Here is a 23,961-nt window from a genome sequence, read left to right as displayed (position 1 = left end):
GCTACATGTTTGATATTTAATTCAATGTTTGATTTTATATTGTTATGGATTAAATATCTTATAGCTTTGTATATTAACGAATTAACGTCAATATTTTTTGATTCCAAGAATGAAATAATTATAATGATTTATGGTGTCCTGTTTAGTGGGTTTCCTATATATGTCGATATCCAGTTTATTAATATTATTATAGTTTTTAATTTTTATATCTAAAAAATTTATGCCATTATTATTTTCTTGATCTGAAGTGAATTTAAGGAGTTCATTTCTTCAATTATTGTATTTTCTTCTATCATCCACATATCTTTTATATACTAAAATTTTATGTTAATTAAACATATGTTGTAGATTATTGTTCTGTAATTCATTCATGAAAATGCTAGCCAAAACACAGTTGAAAGTGGAGATCCCAGAATGAGACGTTTCTGTTGTTGCTAATACTTATTAAATTCAAAATAGTTGTATTTACAACATAATTTTATAGGTTTATTAATTTGTGTATAATGTTATTGCCTATTTTTAATCTAAAGTATTATTAATTATATTAATGATTTTGTTAGTATTAATATTAGTATACGTGTCTAAAGTGATAACTTTGTTGTGCTATTTATATTTATATTATTAATTATATCTAACAATTCATATCCATTTTTTAGATTATATTTATTGTCAATTTTAATATCTGTTTTTAAGGTATTACATAGAAATTTGCTTAATGTGTGAGGTGAATTAATACAATTTATTAACAATCTCATAGGCATAACAGGTTTATATATTTTAGGTAGTGTTTTTATTATAGGAGCTTTTGTATTAGTTATTTAAATTCTCGTTTAATGTATTCATCCTTGAAAATATGTTTACATCTTTTAATGTTGGAACTGATATCTTTTTTAATTTTGTTAGTATTCTTAATCCTTATTTTGTTAGATCCTTAATTTCCTTAAACTTATTATCTTTAAATAAATTTATTAGTTTTTTCAATATATAAATTATTATAGGGGTATTAGTTTTATTTTTATTTGTATGTTTATAATAATGATTAAAATTATTATTATATTAAATATTATCAATGACATTAACAAACTGATTAATTAATTTATTTTGATTATAAATATTATCGATTTTAAATATATTATTTTCCACATCTATGATGGTATTTTTAATAATTTTATTTTTATTTAAAATTGGTTGATTAAATTTGTATGCGTGTTTAATGACGTTATCCTTATCATTAAATTCAATATTAGTTGTGTTGATTACATCTGATCCAAAAATATGTTCCTGATTAAACGCATTATCGTGAATTATATTTTCTACTTTTACATTTTGATGGTAAATTGTTGTATTTATAATTTTTGTTTTTAAAAAATTCAAAATTCATCTAATATATTAATTTGTGAAGGAAGTAATTATAATCCATATCACATAAATGTTCTTGATGAAGGATTAATATCTGAAAGCAGTCTGAGATAATAATAAAATAGTTGATAAGTGGAAATTATTATATAATTAAAAAATACTTGTTAAAAATCTAACTTTTGTGTCCATATCACAAGTAATTGTAACATGTTTTTTTAATATTACATATTCATTTTTTATTATGTAATTGTGATTGAATAAGGTGGGAGTCAAGGACAATGATGATGATGATGATGATGATAACTCTTCTTAAGTTCTGTAAAGTTTGACTTTGAAAACTTATTCCATTATTTAAATTTATCATTTATGTTTTGATTATCAGAATGTTCAGTCATAAGAGTCAAATTGTAAGGAAAAAAACAGTTGCCTAGCCATACAGCTATGCACAGAAACATAAGCTTTCAATTAAATTTTTATTTTATATTACCTTTTTCTATTGCAATTTAAGTTACTTGAAAAAGAAAATTGTTTTGTAATTTTGAACTTCTGATAAACTACTGCTGTCTGTCATGAACATTTTGTAGGCAGCATTATGTATCAGTAAAATAGTTTTTGAACATAATAGACTATTTTCTTCTGTATGTTTTGTGGTGAAGAAAACATGTTCACTAGTAAATACTCTTGTATGATGTATATTGACTTGTACTTTCATTGTGCATCATGTGAATTTATACCTACCCTGGTTGTTATACACATTCACTGAAGCCTTTCCTTTAACATGCATGTGTTTCATCCTAAGCCGTAAATATTTATCAAAATATATGTTATATATTTTATTTGTATTTCAGGATCAACAAATGCAGTTAAGGAAACACCTGCTAGTGGTTCTAAAAAATCTAAAGAGAAAGAAGATAAACCAAAGGATGTTGAAATGAAGGAAGCAAAAGAAAAAGATAAGGATGTTAAGAAAATGCAATCCTCTTTTCCTCCTACTAACACAACTGATGCTGTTCGTTTAAAATGTAGAGAACTGCTTGCAAATGCTATTCGTACAGATGGTGGTAGGTTTACAGTTACACTTTGATTGCTCCTAATAATATAAAGTATAAAATAATATGATAATTTATAAATCATATAAAATATTAAAAAAAATTCCTTTCAGCATACCGTAAGACGGAGGTAGATTTCACCAGGGCAAAATAGGGATAGGCAAACTTGGTTTGTATGAGCTTGTATCAAACATTACTTTTCATGTTTTACGGACACTATGTTTTTCTCATTAGACCACAAGATATTGCTAAATTTATCAAGACTTCTTTATAATTTTTCCTGAACTGCTTGACAACACACTTAGTTGAGGATTAGTAGGAGGTTCTAGGTTTGTCTCTTTGTATTGATAATGTATGTATCTTTGTATTGATAATTGTTTTCAGAAAGTTTTATTTAAAAACAGTGATGTTAAGAAAATGATTGAAAAGTAAATAGGGGCCTACATTACCCACACTAAGTATTACAACTTAAGTTGATACCTTACCTTGTTTTTTAATATACTGAAAAGAAAAATCTATTACTCTATCTTCCTATCAATTTAGGCCAAAAAATCACATGATGTAAAATGATGTTTGTGCAATATTGATTCAAAGTCTTGAATGTCTTTCTGTGTTACATGACATCTCTGTAGGTTTGCTTCTTTTCATCCAGAAAGATTTTGTGCAGTTTTTTCCTGTATTCTAATTTCTTTTTATCTTCTCTTATTACATTTGATGAAAAAACTCTTGCTATGTGCAAAATACGGCCCCCAGGATCCCTCAGCCATTGTTCTTGAGTTTTTCACAATCTTGCCAGGTGTTTTATTTTCTCTGTAGTGATTCATAACCTTCGAAGTTGGTATTGTTGTAATCTTTCAAGGTACTGTTCATGTTTCCCCACAACGTAAAGACACTCCTGCTGATTTCTTTTAAATTGGTGAATGTGACGACCTCGTTTGCAATCTGATTGGAGCCGTTTCTGTTGGGAAGACTTTTCATGCTCACGTTGAATAGCATGATTCATAGGAAAATGAAGACATTTGTGGTGGCATGATATGTCGCGCACATGGTTAATACCACATTTGATAGGAGAAAGAAGACGCTTCTATTGGGATGACTTATGTTCACATTGAATAGTGCACTTTGCTGTGTCCTAAGGTATTTCTGCTGGTTTTCCTTGACTTGCTGAAGACGAGCCTTCCTCTGACGACTGGGGCTGAAATTGTCTTTATCTATGTCCTCACGTTCCCTCGCCAAATATTGATTCACCAGTTTGGAGTTTTTTCCCTGTTGGTAACTTTCCTTCTTAAGTCTAGGCATATTTACACACTTTCATATTAAACAAGGATAATGCACAGAAAAATCACACTTCTTGGCAATAAAATATTGTCGCTTGCAAAAATTAAAATATACACAGTACTAAATCATGACAGTTTAAATGCATTCACTTCACATTCACTCAATACGAATAGTTTCATATGTAAACAAGTTTCACATGCTTAGTATATGGGAAGCATCTTCTTACAATTCCAACAATATTTTGGTCATCCCTTGCTGTAGGGGTATCGAAAATCATATTAGATAAAATTTTTAGGTAATATCTAGAGGATTAACAACCACTTTAAACGGATTCAATCTTGCGCCTATTAAGGGAACTGTGATTCTTTTGTTCTTGAAACCCCATTTTTTCCACCCCTTGGCTGTTATCCAAAGAATAGTAGGAACTTTAAATGAATTTGATATTTTACTTAATAAGAAAGTTATAGCAATATTTTGTTTTTACGAAAAAGTCCCCCTTATTACCACTCCCATGGTTCAATTTTCCCCATTAACGAACTTGACTGAAATTTTTGATGGTTATATTTTATGTTATCGATTTGAAAGTGATTGGCGCAAAATTACAGCAGTTATTGCGTCCACAAGAGAGTGAAATATATATATGTATATATAAACTTTTGGACTGATGTGGTTAATTAAAATGTATTTTAATACTTATTTCTATATATATATATTTTTTTTTATCGCATTGTTTCAGCTGATTATGTGTTTTTATGTCAGTTTTGTACAATCTAATTTTCTAAACAGTTATTTTAATAAACATACAAAGACAGATACAAAGATAGATAGTGTTATTATAGAAAAGGATTTTTTATGTTGATTTATAGCTTATGAATTTTTTTGCCATTGTAGAGGTATTCCATTTTAATTCAACCAGTGATCAGTGCATCACTATTTTTGATTTTGATGATATTTGGAATATGATATGTCAATCTTTTTTGGCCCACCTTGCAGTCGCCAAAAAATGTTTTTTTTTTTTTTATTTTAAATTTTCTTTAGTAATAGACTATTTTCTAACTCGCCATCAGGTAAAAACGGCTTTCCATGAGCTGTAGCATTCTTATTTTACATTGTACAGAGGATCAAAAAGTTTTTTTGGAAAGAGTAAAGATGGAACTTCATCTTGTGTACTCAAAATGGCACTCTCCTGCCATTTTTTATTGAGTAGAACTGATAAGTCCTCACATCTTTGGTGTAATGTTGTGTCCTTCCAGTAGTTTATAGAAGAAGCTCTGAAGGTGTGAGAATCTTTAAAATATTTTCTAGCTGAACTTATGTTTGATTATCCCTCACTAATTTCTTGAATGAAGTATGACAAGGGCCCTGCGGATGGAAAAAGTGTATTCGATATTCCTTTTCATGTATTTTGACTTCCATGACTTCACATAACCACTACTTGTCATCGTATACACAGCAGACATAATTTTTACATTTTGACTTTGGTAAACCTACAAAGTAATAAGTAACACTAATGTTTTTGTATATCAATACTAACGTAAATGTTTCTGATTCAGAGGCCACCCGAACTTTCAGAATAAATCTCTGAATTGTTGGAACATAACTGTGAAAGGTTCTTGTTTCTGGGACTATTGTGATTACCTGATAATGAGAACTGAGGTATTCTTTAGTCCCTTGAACATCTTTATTAGAGCAGAAAATGTCTCTAAATTTAATGTTGTCTTTGCAATAATTGTACCATTTCAGAAGGTGTAACAAATAACAATACCGTCACATGGTCCTTTTCCATGGGTGTGAGACAAAAAAATGCCATTCAGCTGCGATTTCAAAATCTTGATGGTAGCACAAATTTTCTTAAATTTTGTTTGTTTTAATACTGAGCTGAGGAGCCATCAGAAAAATAAAAAAATGGTTTAACTTGTGGTAACAGTGTTTTTACTTTATTTATAACTTGCTGTTGAAAGCAGAAGAATGATATAGTATTGTGCTTCAAGTATTCGCTAATCACACAGTAGCCTTGGCTTTGTAATTTTCCTTCTTTTTTAAAATATATGAGAAATGGATGTACTGTGGCGTTAAGTTTTTGACCAGTGGGATGACTGGACTTCACCCTGTATCACAAAAGGGAAATTTGAGAGAAGTCTCCCATTGCAATTCATTCACCCTCCAACAAGTTTTCCTTTTTAATGTTGAGGAAATTAGCTTGTTTCTTTGCAACAAAGTGATGCTGTTTTAGATTATTTAAATTTTCAGTAAGTTTATCTAAGTACTCTTCAAATGGAAGAATTTGAGTAGTTAGTTCACAACGGTCAACAGAAACCCACTGTTTGAAGATAATTTCAGAATCAAAATCTTCCCAGCTCTCTTGCAGTAATCTGAGCACTTCATTAGTGCCTGGACATTTTTCACACTGTGACAGCATGTATGTTTCATTTTCTATATCACATTCTATGGTTGAAAGGAGAATTTTATAATCTAATTTCATTTATAGAGCAGATAATATTAGTTTTACATTTTGGTGGATGACACACACCCAGAGGTGAGTACCTGACCCACCAGCCAGAACCCAAAATTTAGCTCTTAAATCGGCAAATTTTAAAAAACCAATTTTTAAATTATGTTTTTCTTTAAAGGCTGTGTACAGTTCTTTTAAGTTAAATAAGATAACCCTTTTTTAATATCAATTCTCTTCCTGTCACCTTGTTTTACAGAGACAATTTTTCTTGCCTGGCATCATTCAGCTGTGCTTATCATTCTGATAATAATGTTGGACACATTTAATAACATTTTCATCAATTACTGGGTTTCTTTTTGCCAATTTTTGGCAAAATTTCACCTGTTTTAACTAATTGTTTGAAATACTGACTCACTAAACTTATTTGAAAATTTTTTGACTGCTCCAGGTGCCTGGTAATAAACTTAAAATATAATTTTTTGTTGGGTTGATTTAACTGTTTTCATTTTATCCTTTATTGTAATGATGAATTCTTCATATTCCCTACTTAAATCAGCATAATTTTGTGGTACTTAACTGGTTTCTTTTGTAGAAATCTTTAAATCAAAGGAATCGTTTAATTTACTGGTAACTGACTGCTATTTTTTTAAAATGATTCCTTTGCACTGCTTGATAAGGTTTGAAATTTAACATGGGAAATGCCAAGTGCTGAACAAGCTTTATTCACTGACTCTACTACAACACATTGAGGCTCAAATATATCTTGACATTCTAGTTCGCTTTCTGTATCATCTTGTGGTTTTTGTATTTTGTCTAAGTATTTTATACACTGTGCTCTGCCTAGAATTAATTTTAAATTTGGATTGCTTATTGAAAGTAGCGTCACAAGGCGGGGGTGTACCTTCTCCTAAGGGGTTAGAGGATGCTTGTTGAAAGTGTCAATGATATTGCTTGAAGAGATTTCTTAACCAGTTCAGCATGACAACTAGTTTGGTCAGAGCAACTTTTTCCATTAACATGAAAATATTTATCTAAATATTTAATTTTCTGTTCAGTAAACTCTAAAATATCATGCAATACTGAAGATCTATTGTAAGTCAATTTGTGACATACTGTTTCAATGTGAATTCCAGTTGAACATTCCATAATCTGTTTTTATAAACTGCAAGGGTTCTTACAATAACAATAGAGTTAGTATAAATTATAAAACTACCAATTGCACCTCGCTTTGTCTTATCCCAGTTTCTATATAACTATAATAAAATTAAAATTAAAGGATACTGCATAAAAGGGAAGTACACTGCTAATAAAATTACTTTATAACAAAGTGTACATTACCTAACCGCAGTATTAACACTGGCAACAATACAACATATTAAATTGAAATCAAAACAGTAACTGAGCCTTCTACAATGTTTACATTCAGGATTACGCAAACATTCATGTCTATTCACTTTCATGTTTAAACATGAGTTTGAGTGTATGAATAGAGTCATACTTTAAGTAACAAACTATCTAGAATATAAGCTATCTCATAGACTTATCAAAATATTTTGTAGAGTAGGCCTACATTATCATCTGAAAAAATACATGCTGTGAATTTTTTGGATACATTATTCATGGTTAGAAAGAACAGTGTTTTTAGCAGTTTTGATGGCTTCATTTCTTGTTAACCCCTTTGAGTAACAAAATAAATTTTATATGGTTTTAAAGCACTTATTGCTGTAAAAATTTCAGATTTTTGTCACTTGTCCCGCATGTGGTTTTTGGGCCCCAAAAATAGACATTTTCAAAATCTTCAATTTGGTGGCCTTTTTTTTTTAATGATGGACACTTGTTTACAGTCCAATTTGATTTTTATAAGTACTACTAGTACTTAAGAATTAAAAACAGGCCTGTTACCCTAAGCCTTATTTTGGGCTGAAAATTTGAAAAAAACAACAATTTGTAAGTGTAACTTAGTAAACATTACAAGATTTGGTTATGTAGCAAAATGAATTTGAGCACACTTAGATGATGTTCCATCTTTACTCTTTCCAAAAACCCCTTTTTGATTCTATGTATAATGTAAAATAAGAATGCTACAGCTCATGGAAAAAGTGACGAAAATGGCTGTTTTTATCTGTTGGCAAGTTAGAAAATTCTATTACTCAAGAAAAATATCTTTTAAAAATATTAAAATATTTTTTGGCTGTTACAAGGTGGGTAGTTAGTTATCAAATATCATCAAAATCAAAAATAGTGATGTAATAAAATTTTTGATAATTTGTTGAATTAAAATAGATACTCTTGCAGTAAACATGTTAGTCTATTCATCACACAGTTGTATTGCACAGATTACACTAGTATTATAGGTTTCATTACTCCATACTACTCGGTGAATAACTTGAGGACCATTAATTACTTAAATGTAATTACCTCTATTATAGCCTGGAACACCATTATTACACAACCATAGTCTTTGGGATAGTAACATGACATGAAAATGTTTTCTGCCATATGTCTCAAGAGCAACATGGAAGATTTAAGCGTATGTATGTATATCACCCAGAATTTCCAGTTTTTATCAAATGCTCATAAATATATTTCAAGAATAATTATTAAAGAGACCTGAAATTTCATGAGAGTATCTGTAAAAGTCCATATTTATTAGTTATTATAACAGCTTAAATGCAAGTATTCTCTTTTAATAGCAATACTGCAGTACAATGTAGATATTACTAGCCAGAATAAGTCACTACTAAAATAAGATTTTATTAATGACTTTTAAAACAAATAAAATATATTAAACATAATTAAAGTATTCTTATATTTCAAATGCCAAAGATTGATTGTGAAAAGATAACATACACTCATACATTGAATAACGTTCTTTAATGATATAAAATAAAATAAAAAAGTTACAGCTTAATCTACTGTGGAAATCATTTATTTATATGTTTATTAATTTTAAAATGTTTTATTCATTCATTGATTTTACATTAATGTGTTTTATAAAATTTATTCATTCAACAAGTAACTAATATTCCCTTTTTCTTGTTGAGTGCATGTATAACATTATTAACAACATTTGGTAAGTTTATGTTAATTTTGTGAGAAATTTTTTTTTAAGTTTGCTCTAATTATTTTATTAAAAGAGTTTAATTAAGTTAAATTGATTATTAATAATGGAAATGATTATTGTTTAATAATAGTGTGCATATATATATGCACACTATTATTAAACAAAACACATACACATATATATATATATATATATATATATATATATATATATATATATACAGGGTTATCATAAAATAATGGTGCAGTTTCAGTAATTCATAGGAAGATTGTAGGGAAATTTCTAGATGTTATATTGGTATCCCTGAAAGCCTCCAACCCAACAGTTTATCAGCAGTTGTAACCACAACATCAGTTGTTGTATTGTTGTAGCGGTGAGTTTAGTGAGTTACTATGTTCTCGGATAAAGACAAAGCAAAGTGTGTTTTATTGATGGCTGAATTAAAATCCGTAATTTTAGTTCAACGTGCATTTCGACGTGAATTGGGAAGAGATCCACCACACAAAAATAACATAACACGTTGGTTCAAACAATTTGAAGAAACTGGATCGGTTAAGAAACAGAAATCAACCGGCAGACCAAGTGTACCAGACGAAACGGTTGAACTAATTAGACAATCGGCAATTAGAAGTCCTGGGAAGTCCATCCCCCGTCGAAGCGTCGAATTAGGTATTCAAAATCAACAGTTCACAAAGTTTTACATAAAAAACTGAAATTACATGCTTATAAAATCCAGATACTGCAGGAATTGAAACCCGATGGTGTAAAACGTTACAAGTTTGCTGTTGAAATGTTGGACAGAATAAGTGAAAACGAATCATTTTTAGACTATATAATTTTTACAGACGAAGCTACATTCCATGTGAATGGATGCGTTAACAGACAATTCACGAATATGGGGCTCTGAAAACCCACATGCAATTATTGAGAAACAACGTGATTCGCCTAAAGCTAATGTTTGGTGTGGTGTGATGAAAAATCGTGTAATAGGGCCTTTCTACTTTGCTGAAAAAACAGTTAATGGTGTATCTTGACATGCTAACCAATTATTGCTTTCCTCAGCCGGATTAACTCGAAAACATTCATCAACTTCATTTCCAACAAGATGGTGCTGCCCCGCACTTCAATGCATCGGTCACGGACGCTTTGAACAAAAAATTTGGAGATCGATGGATAAGCCGGCAAGGACCCATACTTTGGTCTCCAAGGAGTCCAGACCTGACACCTTGCGATTTTTTTCTTTGGGGGTACATCAAAAGCATTTATACGCAAGAAATTTGTGACCTAAACCACTTAAAAAACAGGTGTAATGAAGCAATGACAACCATTAACGAAGAAATGTTAACTAATGTTTGGAGAGAAGTTGAGTATCATTTGGACATTTGTCGAGCAGCTAAGGGCGCACATATTGACATTTTTTAATTATGTAAAAAAATGTTTGAGACGACAAATTTGAAAAATAAAAAACATAAACTGTAAGTAATTCTAATTTAAATCATGTTCAAAACCGCACCATTCTTTTATGATAACCCTGTATATATATATATATATATATATATAGGAAAACTCAGCCATACAGACCTACATAATTCAGTATGTATGCAGTCAAAATTCAGTATTTTTCATAATGCTTTTTTATGAAGTAGAAAACTGGACTTTGTAAAGGTGACATAGATTACTGAAGTCCAGTTCTTAGATCTATTTGGGATTAGTGAGAAAAGGTAAGAGATTTTGATAGAGTTTCCAGAGATGACAGTTGTAATTCTGGATAAATGAAGTAAGCAGGAACTGGAGATGTTAATATGTGACTTCAGTAATTACAGAAAAATAATTGGTTTTGCTTGACTAAAAAACTACATACTTAAACAAATTTAAGTTTAACTGATGGGGCTAGAATTTGGTAAAATTTGTAGCGGAGATTGAAAATGAGTAAAAATCTCTAATATCAAAATCATTAAGGAAAATAAAAGTATTGCCAGTGAACAGAAATTCTTGTTTAAAAATAGTTAAGATTTCAGTAAGAAGGTGGTTATTTATTATAGGAAATAAAACATTTAAGTATAAAAAATAAAGTGTTATACAGCATGGTATTAATTTTAATTAATAAAAGTAACACAAAATAGCAAAACCTTAGCTTAAAACTACGTAGTATGTTGACTATTATCAGATTAATAATAATAATTATTTATTTTGCCTTTGTCTCCAAAGAAATTCTATCACATTACCTTTTTTTTCTATATAACATTCAAGAATCGGATTTAAAGCTGCAAATAGTTAATTTTGTATTAAGTTAGGATTCTTAGAATTTTATGTTTCTTAAAAAGAAAAAAACAAAATGCATGGTTATCAGATTACATTTAGCAAGGCTGATAAGGGCTTAGTTCTCATCAATATATTGATGTATATACAGTAGTGTGCAAATTAATCTGAACACAGGTAATTTTTTGTTTATTTCTGTGTTGTGACTACGCTGTTTGACCACACCCATTCTTTTAGTTGTCTTTGTAATGAGAGGTTATTGTTCTTTGGTTATTTAGCAATTTTCATGTCATAAATATTATTTTGTAAAAGTTAATTTCTTCCTTTTTTTTACAGAATCATATTTTCATACTTTTTGTTCTGTGTGTCTTGACTATATAATAATTAACTCAGAGCAAAGAAAGCATTCAAAGATTGTTCTCTGTCTAAGCATACAAGTATGACACAATGACAAATAGCTTCTGAGTGTGTTGTTGGATTAGGGACAGTAAATGCTATTTTAAAACAGTTTATAAAATTTGTTCCTTTTCATCTCAAAGGAAAGGCAAATGTGGTCATAAACGAAAAACTACTTTTTTCTACTACTTTAACACAGTATTGACTGTTACTGAGAAAAAGTTCCAAAATTATCTGCTGTGGACTTCATTTGAGAATTTGGCAGCCAATGGAACAGGTAGATTTACACTTGACAACTGTTAGACACCAATTTTTTTACAGTGGGTGGAAAATTCATTGGCCAGCTAAAAAGCAATTTATATATAAATATATATATATTTTTTGCAGATTTTCCAAAACCAATTTTAGATTTAAATTTTCCCAAAAGCTGATTTTACAAAATGTAAGCATAATAACAAAGTGAACAGGGAAAAGGCTTTCATTTATATAAAAAGAGGTTTCTGCTTTACTTAAGGCCATGTACATTATAAAGTGGTCAGGTCTTAGAATTTTTCTGTTTTATTAAGAGGTTGTTTTTGTAAAGCTTCACTGTATATGCCAAAACATTTACAAAATAATGTATATATAATTCATATAGTAAGCTATATATGAGAAAATATGTATCCAGTAGAAATAATTCCATAAATACTAGCTGAATTTTTTTATTAAAGGCATTTCATTATTAAAGTTAGTTGTTAAATCAAACTTAGAAATAAGTAACTGAGTAAAAATTATTTATAGTCATTAGAAACATTTAACTAGCATAGATAATGAACAATTTTTTTTAGCAGCAACTTATGAATGATATAGTTGAAAAATTAAATGCTTTCTGATTTATTTTAGTATTTTTGGTTTGCTTGTACTTATCAGATAAAAAAATCCATTTGGTTGGATAATGTAAAATACATACTTAAAAAATGAAAAAAAAAGAATGCTATTTATTTATATGTCAGCAAAATTGGTGGTAAATAATGGATTCAAAAAGAGTACTGTTTTCATAACTTCAAATGAATAAATAAATTGAACTTATATAGTTTTAACTATCTATTATTTATTAATGAAATGCTTAATGATTTTAAAAATGATGGTATTTTTATTAGAATTTTTCATTGCATTTTGTGCAGTTAGGTGTATTATAGATATGTAATTTGAATATTCTATATAAGTTGCAGATTCAATGGAAGGGTGTGCCACTCCAGAAGAATTGGCTGAAGAGTTGGAAGAAGCAATATTTCAAGAATTCAGAAATACTGACAATCGTTACAAAAACAGAATTCGTAGTAGAGTTGCTAATTTGAAAGACTCAAAAAATCCACAGCTAAGGACAAACTTTCTAGTGGGGGCCGTATCTGCTGTTAGACTTGCCACAATGTCTGCTGAGGTGAGATTGATTTCATTCATTACATATATGTATATAAAAACATTTTTATTTTAACTTTTTTTTTCAAGAGTTTTATATATATATATATATATATATATATATTAAATTAAATATAAACTACCAAAACACAGTAAGTAGATAAATTAAGTTAACCATATTAATATTACATCATTGCAGTATTGGACAGCAGAATTTACCTATTCATCTATAATAACTTTTTTTAACTACATTTTTAAAAACGAAAATGATTTAAGAAAATTTCAACTGTAGATGCAGGATCATGAGAAAATTGATTCTTGGAATTAATATGGTAAGTATAACTTTTTACTCTCCCTCTATGAATCATGAGACCTTGCTGATGGTGAGAGGGCTTAAGTGCTCAATGATACTGAGTAGCTGGACTGAAGGTGCCACCATATCAGTGAGGTATCTGTTGAGAGCCAGACTGAGGAATGATTCCTGAAAGAGGGCAGAAGCGCTTTCAGTAGTTAAGGGTGTAGGTCAGGAGGATTTAAACAGCCACATCAACATCACTCAATCTTCTGAGTACTGTCCAGCTGAAGGCAATGAAAAACTACAGCTGTTTTTTTTCCCAAGAAAATGTAACTTTCTGCATTTTCATGTAACATAGGTGGAGGCACCTTCCTTAGTAAAATATTCTCCCGTTCAGATCTCCAGGTGGGGACTATTCTATGAGTCGGAGCATGGAATGTTTAAAAAAAGGTTAGTAGGTTAGAAAATTTAATGAGAGAAATGGGTAGGTTAAATGTATATAGATGTGTAGGAATTAGCGAGGTGTGGTGTTATGAAATGTAAAGAAAAGGTGTTAAATGAATTGGTGGAATTAAGAAAAGCTTGATGAAGAAGAAGTAGAGAGGATTTTTGAGGAGGACATCACAAGAAATCTGAGTAAAAAGGATAAGGTAGAAAATATAGTAGAAGAATGGGAGAACGTTAAAAAGGTCTTAAATCAGCAGAACTGAACTTAGGCGGAACAAAGAGAACTGCTAGAAAACCTTTGAATTCTATCAGAGGATATATTGCAGCTGATGGATGAATGTAGAAAATATAAGAATGCTAGTTATGAAGATGGTAAAAGGAACTATTGACAATTAAGAAATACTATAAACAAGAAGTGAAGATTAGTGAAAGAAAGTGTTCAGAAGTGGAAAGAGAAATGACCATTGGTAAAGTAGACGGGTTAAGGAGAATTTTGTGGTACATAAGTTAAAATTTAATAATGTGTTAAATAAAATTGGTAAATCGACATAATATGAAACAAAAGGTTGATAGGTTGGTGGAATATATTGAAGTATTATATGGAGGATATGAATTAGAAACTGGTGTTATAAAGGAAGAAGAGGAAGTCGAAGAAGATGAAAGGGGAGATACAATACTGAGATCTGAATTTAAGAGAGCATTAAAAGATTTGAATGGCAGAAAGACTCCTGGGATAGACGGGATACCTGCAGAATTACTGTGCAGTGCAGGTGAGGAAGCAATAGATAGATTATACAAACTAGTGTGTATTATTTACGAAAAAGGGGAGTTCCGTCAGACTTTAAAAAGAGTGTTATTGTTATGATACCAAAGAAATCAGAAGCAGATAAATGTGAAGAATACAGAATAATTAGCTTAACTACTCATTCATCAAAAACCTTAACTAGAATTCTTTACAGAAAAATTGAGAGGAGAGTAGAAGAAGTGTTAGGAGAAGACCAATTTGGTTTCAGGAAAGGTATATAGACTTATAAAAGGCATTCGATAACCTAAACTGGAATAAATTGTTCAGAATTTAAAAAAAATTAGGGTTCAAATTCAAAGATAGAAGAACAGTTGCTAACATTTATAGGAACCAAACTGCAACAGTAATAATCGAAGAACATAAGAAATAAGCCATAATAAAAAAGGGATTCTGACAAGGATGTTCCCTAATCCCCGTTACTTTTTAATCTTTACATAGAACTAGCAGTTAACGATTTTAACAAACAATTTAAATCCGTAGAACAATGCAAGGTGGAAAGATAAAGATGTTACGATTTGCCAATGCTATAGCAATTCTTGCTGAGAGTAAAACAGATTAAGAAGAGACAGTGAATGGCACGGATGAAGTCCTACGTAAGAACTACCGCATGAAAATTAACATGAACAAAACAAAAGTAATAAAATATAGTAGAAATAATGGAGATGGACCACTGAATATGAAAATAGGAAGAGAAAAGATTACAGAGGTAGAAGAATTTTATTATTTGGGAGTAGAGTTACTGAAGATGGACGAAGCAGTAATCTTTTTGCTATTGTGGCATTTTTGGGATAGATTATTCCCTTGAGTGTCATGTTAAAAAAATAGTTCTGTAAATTTCTTGATAATATTGATTTTGCTGCTAGAATTCAGCAGCAGACCAACAAGACTACATCTAAAAATATTTGTGGACTGTTCGAATTCTATATTACAGCATAGGTAAACAGTTTTTTAAATATTAAAATAATCTACCATACTTTCTTGTATTGTAATGTATTAAATTAAGCCTTACTGAATTAAAAAGAATAAAACTAAGAATTTGTCTTACCTATTTAGTGATAATGTACTATCGGTAGAAACATCCACATCTTCAGCTCGTTCACTGGTTTTCACATATTTTCAAATTTTCCGGCAGAAGACAAACAGTTGAAAGAAATTTTAAAAATTCTAAGTCTGTCTGTGGACTAAAGATAACAATTTTCTCCATTAAGGAATTTATTGATAAATGATCCAGAAACAACACAATTCTGTCACATTTATCATATCAAAAGAAACAAAAACTATTCAAAATAAAATTAATAACTGTTAAGAGAAATTGAAAATCAGTATGCCATTTATTAATTCATATCTTATTGAAAACTGAGAAAATGTCTGGACAGATGAATAGAATAATTTTATCATATCAGTACTATGATAAATTAAATATTTCAACAGAATAATTGTTTTCATTTAAAATTAATTACTCTTATTTGTATTTATGAACATAAAAACTACATACCTGTATAAAGAGAATAACATTTTTAGATAATGTGAAATATCTTAGAAATAGAATCTGTAAACTAAGACAAGAAAGCACTTACATTATTTTTTTCTTTTCTAATTCTCATTTTGTCATGAAAGTAATCTTCATAATTTCTCACTTTCTAACTTCATCTTTTTAGTCAGCTGCATTTAATCTTCATAATTTCTCACATCTTCTAACTACATCTTTTTAGTCAGCAGCATTTAATTAAAAATAGTTTCTTCATCTGTGTTTCACCTTAAATGTAAAAAACTATTCTGAAAAACACGCGCTACTTTGTGAATAGTAAGCGCAAATTTTCCTACCGTACATTGTGAATAGTAAGCCGAATTTTTCCTACCTTACATTAATTAACCTACACCACTCTCCAAGACTCAAAAGTCTCCCCGAACAAAGCTGGGAGATTGTACACAAACAACAAGGGCGGATGATGGATACCCTAAGGATAAATAGATCTTGCATTTTACACCCAATTTAATTTTTGCCTAACCTGTTACCCCCAATCATCCACATCCAATCCTTTCGGATATACCAAGTTGCTGTACAACCCCCTTGAGGTTAGAGTTTACTCTTTTAACACACTTATAGGAACGGCTCAATCGGCCTCAACCGGCTTCCCAGTCAGTGCTGGGGGAGCTGCATCGCCATCCTAAGGGCCTCATCCAGTCATAGGAACCGTCCAACAGGCTATCTTTCCGAGGATGGACTGCCTGAATTATTGTTCCTATGGGTGTGTGCGGTTAAGCAAGGTAGCAATTACATATCCATAAACTTTATTGGTTAAAAAACCATTAACTTTATTGGTTTATGAAATTGCTACCTATAATTTTGACCTACACAATTGCATCTACTAATCCTATACCCTATACCCTCTACTAATCCTATACCCTATACTCTACTAATCCTGTACCCTATACTCTCTACTAATCCTATACCTTATACCTTCTATTAATCAAAATCTTATGTATTCTAGATGTATGTTATGTGTTATGGTATGTTGTGTGTTTTGTTTCTTGTATTTGTATTCTATGTTTTGTATTCACTCATTCCATTTTTCTTCTTTTTTTCTGTTTTGCATCTGCAACATAAAATTAATATCCAGATGTAAGTTTCATATATACTACTACTTACAAAGATACAATTTAGTAAAAAAAAAAGCTATTGTGTATCCTGTATATAAAAGAAAATTACATGCAAATGTAATAATATAATATTGTATGTAACAGATTACATAATATAGTGTTATTCTAACACTGTAAATTGTACGTTAACAAAATTAATGCTTTTGTTTGAATTACAAATATGCAATAATAAATCTTAATTATAATTTATAGTTTTGCAAGTTTGTATTAGTCAAATTACTGAAATATGTTCATTACTAATTTCTTTTTGCAAATACAGACTATTTAGATTAGAAATAATACATCTGATGCCAATTCCACAAACTATTTCTAATTATCAAGCCAGTGTTATTTTAGACAATTTTTAATTTTCATTGAATCTTTGAACCTCTAAATTTTCTAAAGTTGAGTTATTTTATTATTAAGGACCTTATATTAATGCACGGATGATTTTTAACTTTTTTAATTATTTATCCTAATTTTTTTGACTTCAAAAGTTTTTTCTTCTGAACTTTGTTTATTGTTATTTAATGTATCTATCTATCTTAATTTTTAAAGTAGGATAATGTCTGAAAATCCATAAATCACAGTACTAAAATCTAAAGAGTGTCGTTATTGGTTTCCCTATTTTTACTGCATAAAACAAAACAGTACTGGATAAAAATTGTATTGCTATAACTTAAGCTGAAACTCCAGTGAATAACAATATGCTGTTACTGATAAAATCTAACCGTGCCTAACTAAAAATACACGTTTTTATATTACGTTTAATTTCACGTTTTTATATTTAATTAATTAATATGGTATTTAAATACAACTATGTTTTGATCTATAAAATGTATTTTTATGTTCTGATCGGTTTAAAAGTTTATTTATTTGAATTAAAATTTTCTGTTACATTTTAATTCAATTCAGTTTACTAAATAAAAATTTAGACAATATATTTACATTATAATTTTTTTTTGTTTTCACGCATAGTTTATAAATTCAGTAATACAATATTTTAGTATTATACTTAGATAAGCAGTTATTGCTTATACAAAAAATTCATTGAATCTTGTTGGTTGTAGGTTACACAACTTTGCCTTTATTTGGGAAAAATTTTAAAACGGTAATTTTATAGTATTTGGTAACCATTTTTAATTTTTTTCATACTTGTATATATATATATATATATATGTATACACATATATAAGTTTTTGTACACATATAACAAGCTTTTGTAAAAAGCTTGTTTAACAAATATCTTATATTTTTAATCAAAACTATATATATATTGTAAAATTTTTCAGTGTTAATTAGTTTACACTACAATGTTTTAAAGTTATAAAAAAATAAATGAGATGAGATGATTGTCTTTACTTACATTAGTATCAAAGGACAGATGAAAAAGTCTTGTAAAATACAGAAAAAATATAAAAATTTTATAGCTTACCATATGTTGTATGTTTTTGAGTAAAAATAAGAGTAACATATATTATTATTCTGTATTCTTATTAATATAGACTAAAAATAATATCTATTTATCTGTCCAGTTTCTCTTCAATAAGATATAATACTGAAATTTTCCTTATGGATATTAATTGTAATTTTAGTTCAGAAAATTTCTCTTTTATTCTTGACATTTTCCCCCTTACTCCTTTTTTCTTTGTAACTGTATTTCTGATTTTTTTAGATTTTCATCATTATTGTAGAGATTCAATTTGTTCTCACAGTGTACATTATTTTCATTTTAATATGTGTAACACAACCATATTTAATTAAATTTAAATTTATGTAGTTAATTCGGTAACATTAATTTTGATCAATTACGGTAAGCATTTTTTAACTATCTTTATGCAAGTGAAAAATATAAAACATTAAATAAAATAAGAATCAGTTGTTTGGTTACTGGGATACTGATTTCAAAATAAAAATTACAATGCATTCAGCTAATTATTAAAAAAACTATGCCAATCAAAATTTTGAAAAGATTAAATTTCAATAAGCTGAATAAAATATAATTTTCAACCTCCCTGATGAGTGAATCTAAGAGATTTCTCAGAATAATCTGCATTTATTGCTGATAATTGGACCGGATTATATGCATCTGCATATTAAGCCCATTCTCACCGGTTATTGCATATTTTCTTTAAAATCTAGTGATAATGCATATTTTTGCTAAATTAATATTTTTCGGTAGGGTACCTAGTTTATAAATTAAATGTTACATTGTAGCCGGACAAACCTATTAACCGCACGGCTCTTAGGGAACACATCTATGCTCTCCAGCTGCGTGTCTAAGGTTTTGGTAGGATAATATTATTATGTGGTCAAATAAAACACAGAATCACGTGAAACAAAGATGGACGATACCGTTCTGCATCACGCACGCCTACTGCAGCACTCCTACCACTGAGCAATTAAATTACGCAAGTTATTTTTGACGCGCTTATCGCTTTAGTTTAGTTTTTTATTTATTTCAGCAAAGTTTAATATGTATCATGTCTCCCAAAAAAAAAATGTCTCTTCGTAGATAGTTGATAATCCTGGTGCATTTACATAAGATGGAAATTTTTTATATTGTCGAGTTTGCGAGAAAACTCCCTCTATGAATCATGAGACCTTGCCGTTGGTGAGAGGGCTTGAGTGCTCAGTGATGCAGAGTAGCTGGACTGAAGGTGCAACCATATCGGAGAGGTATCTGTTGAGAGCCAGACTAAGGAATGATTCCTGAAAGAGGGCAGCAGCTCTTTCAGTAGTTGTTAAGGGCATAAGTCAGGACGACTTAAACAGCCATTTCAACATCACTCAGTCCTCTGAGTACTGCGCAGCTGAAAGCAATGGAAAACTACAGCTGCTTTTTTTCCCAAGAAAATGTAGCTCTCTGCATTTTCATATAGCAATGATGGAGGCGCCATTTCTGGTAAAATATTCCGGAGATAAACTAGTCCTCCGTTCGGATCTCCGGATGGGGGACTACTACGTTAGGGGTCACCAGAAAATTAAAAAATAACATTCTACGAATCAGAGCGTCGAATGTTAGAAATTTAAAAAAGGTTGCTAGGTTAGAAAAGTTAAAGAGGGTAATGGATAGGATAAATGTAGGTGTAGTAGGAATTAGTGAGGTTCGGTGGGAAGAGGAAAACGTCTTTTGGTCAGGTGATTTCAGAGTAATTAACTCAGCTTCAAATGGGCAGGCAGGAGTAGGTTTCTTAATGAACAAGAAGATAGGGAAGAGAGTAGAGTATTTCAAAACGCATAGCAATATAATCATTGTAATAAGGATAAAATCAAAACCTAAACCGACAATGATTGTTAACGTGTATATGCCTACAAGCGCCCATGATGATGATGAGGTAGAGTGTGTATACGAAGAAATTGATGAAGCAATTAAACACATAAAAGGAGATGAAAATTTAATAATAGTTGGAGATTGGAATGCAAGCAAGGAAATATAGTGGGTGAATACGGGCTAGGCAAAAGGAATGAAAGAGGGGACCAACTTATAGAGTTTTGCACGAAGTATAACTTAGTAATTGCCACTACCCAGTTTAAAAATCATAATAGAAGAATATACACTTGGAAAAAGCCAGTCAATACTGCAAGGTTTCAGATAGATTATATCATGGTTAAGCAAAGATTTAGAAATCAACTCGTTGACTGCAAAACTTACCCTGGAGCATACATTGATAGCGACCATAATTTTGTGATAATGAAATGTAGATTAGGGTTTAAAAACCTGAAGAAAAGGTGTCAGATGAATCGGTGGAATTTAGAGAAACCTGAAGAAGAGGAGATAAAGAAGATTTTTGAGGAGGATATCGCAAGAGGTTTGAATAAAAAAGAAAAGGTAAAAAATTTACAAGAAGAATGGGAAAATGTTAAAAGGAAATTCTTAAATCAGCAGAACAAAGAGAACTGGTAGAAAACCTGATTTCAGACGATATATTGCAGCTGATGGATGGACGTAGAAAATATAAGAAAAAAACATATAGTAAATATAAGTGATAAAGAAAGTAAAAGGAACTATCGAAAATTAAGAAAAACTATAAACAGGAAGTGCAAACTAGTGAAAAAAGAATGGATTAAAGAAAGCAGGAGCAGATAAATGTGAAGAATACAAAGCAATTAGCTTAACTAGCCGTGCATCGAAAATCTTAATTAGAATTCTGCACAAAAGAATTCAGAGCAGATTGGTAAAAGTGTTAGGAGAAGACAGACTTTTTTTTTAGGAAAAATATAGGTATACGGTAAGCAATTTTAGGGCCGAGATTAATAGTAGAAGGAAGACTAAAGGAAAACAAATGAACATACTTGACATTTGTAGACCTAGAAAAGGTATTCGATAACGTAGACCGGAATAAAATGTTCAGTATTTTAAAAAAATTAGGGTTCAAATACAGAGATAGAAGAATGATTGCTAACATTTACAGGAACTAAACAGCAACAGTAATAATTGAAGAACATAAGAAAGAAGCCGTAATAAGGGAGTCTGACAAGGATATTACCTATTCCCCGTTAATTTTTAATCTTTACATAGAACTAGCAGTTAATGATGTGAAAGAACAATTTAAATCCGGAGTAATAGTACTAGATGCTACGATTTGCTGATGATATAGTAATTCTAGCTGAGAGTAAAAAAGATTTAGAAGGAACAATGATAGGCATGGATGAAGTCCTACGCAAGAACTACCGCATGAAAATAAACAAGAACAAAACGAAAGTAATGAAATGTAGTAGAAATAAGGAAGATTGACCACTGAATGTAAAGCAAGAAGAGAAAATATTATGGAGGTAGAAAAATTTGTCATTTAGGAAGTAGAATTACTAAAGATGGATGAAGCTGGAGCAATATAAAATGCCGAATAGTACAGGTGAAACGAGCTTTCTGTCAAAAATATAATTTGCTTACATCAAAAATTAATTTAATAATCAGGAAACATTTTTGAAAGTATATGTTTGGACCATAGCTTTATATGGAAGTGAAACTTGGATGATCGGAGTACCTGAGAAGAAAAGATTAGAAACCTTTGAAATGTAATGCTATAGGAGAATGTTAAAAATCAGATGGGTGGATAAAGTGACAAATGAAGAGGTGTTGCGGCAAATTGATGAAGAGAGAAGCATTTGGAAAAATATAGCTAAAAGAGACAGACTTATAGGCCACATCTTAAGGCATCCTGGAATAGTCACTTTGATATTGATGGGACAGATAGATGGGAAAAATTGTTGGCAACGTTTGGAATATATAAAACAAATTTTTAGGAATGTAGATGTATGGGGTATACCGAAATGAAATGACTGGCACTAGATAAGGAATATTGGAGAGCTGCATCAAACCAGTCAAATGACTGAAGACAAAAAAGTATTTACTGTGGTGGTTTATATTTCATTTAATATTAAATTCTCTTAACACAATAGTCAGTTTTAGTAAATATATATATATTTATATATATACAAATTTTTTTGAATTATAAGTTTATCAAATTCTACCCTACTAAACTGCATTTGTATGTATGTGCGTCCTCCTTAGCGAAGCACTGGAATATACCGATCACTAGCGGAAAATCCCGATTCATTATTACATGTTTCATGGTGGTCAGGTGTATACTTACCATATTATTATATCGATATACCATATATATAAGTAAAATATATATTGAAGTTTTGTTAATATTTTTTAACTAGATCCGAATTTTGGGTTGAAAATCGCAAATATCTCAAAAAGTTGGTCCTAGCACTCTGAAGAACTTTTTCGGCCTTTCTTGACAATACCTCATCCCAGTGGTAACCATCGGATGATAATATTTTCAAGTGCCATGGGGCGCCGTTTGGAAATTGAGGAGGGAGTTGCAATGGGATGCTACCGTAATATCTTGGCAACCACTCATTCGATTTTCACAGTGCTCAACAATGTATGTATCAGCAAGTTGAGCACTAACTGTTTAATGCATCAGGTTCACTCTTGATCGACCAGATCTTGGTTATCCGGAAATTAAAATTGTTTAGCCCATGTTTTGATTACACTCGCCCACCATAAAACATACCAATCCAATTTTTCACTTAATACGCCCAAACCTGTGCACTAGTGCAGTTGTAAAGTATAAACTATGAAGACTAAGAAATAGAAAATAAAAAATATGTACAAATTTTACATATACCAATAATTCCAAAGGTAGGCCTAAAATTATTAACTTTTTAAATATCTTTATATGACTGCCCAAGAAGAAGTGTAATGTAATTAGGGTGTATGTATGTTTCTTTGTTTCACTGCAGCAGTTTAATGGCTGAACCAATTTAGATGTATGATCCTGCATTGGAATCCTTACATTACCAGGAGTGTTATAGGCTATTTAAATATGTTAAAATACATTTCAAAAAATGTATACTATATAAAAATCAATACAAGTGTAATAAATTTAGTGTATATATGTTTGTTTGTTTGTGTATGTGTGTGTTTGTTTGTTCCACCACAGCTCAAGAGTTGAACCATTATAGATGCTCACCCCGTGTTGGAATCCTTATGTTGCCAGGAGT

General features: G+C 30.2%; 1 protein-coding gene across 5 annotated transcripts in view; it reads left to right on the top strand.

Annotated features, from left to right (window-relative positions):
* TfIIS (RNA polymerase II elongation factor) overlaps positions 1–23,961 on the top strand; it is a 101,536-nt gene that overhangs the window by 15,751 nt on the left and 61,824 nt on the right. For 4 of the 5 annotated variants that reach the window (XM_075358583.1, XM_075358582.1, XM_075358581.1 and 1 more), the window contains exons 3-4: positions 2,208–2,420; positions 13,063–13,277. In XM_075358583.1, the coding sequence (XP_075214698.1) occupies positions 2,208–2,420; positions 13,063–13,277 (428 nt within the window). The remainder of the gene's footprint in view (positions 1–2,207; positions 2,421–13,062; positions 13,278–23,961) is intronic. The other variant, XM_075358584.1, reaches the window with a different exon arrangement.

This window comes from Lycorma delicatula, chromosome 2, assembly GCF_047948215.1.
Source record: "Lycorma delicatula isolate Av1 chromosome 2, ASM4794821v1, whole genome shotgun sequence".
NCBI lineage: Eukaryota > Metazoa > Arthropoda > Insecta > Hemiptera > Fulgoridae > Lycorma > Lycorma delicatula.
Note: the sequence above shows the minus strand (reverse complement) of the source record. Positions and strands in the feature narration are given on the sequence as shown.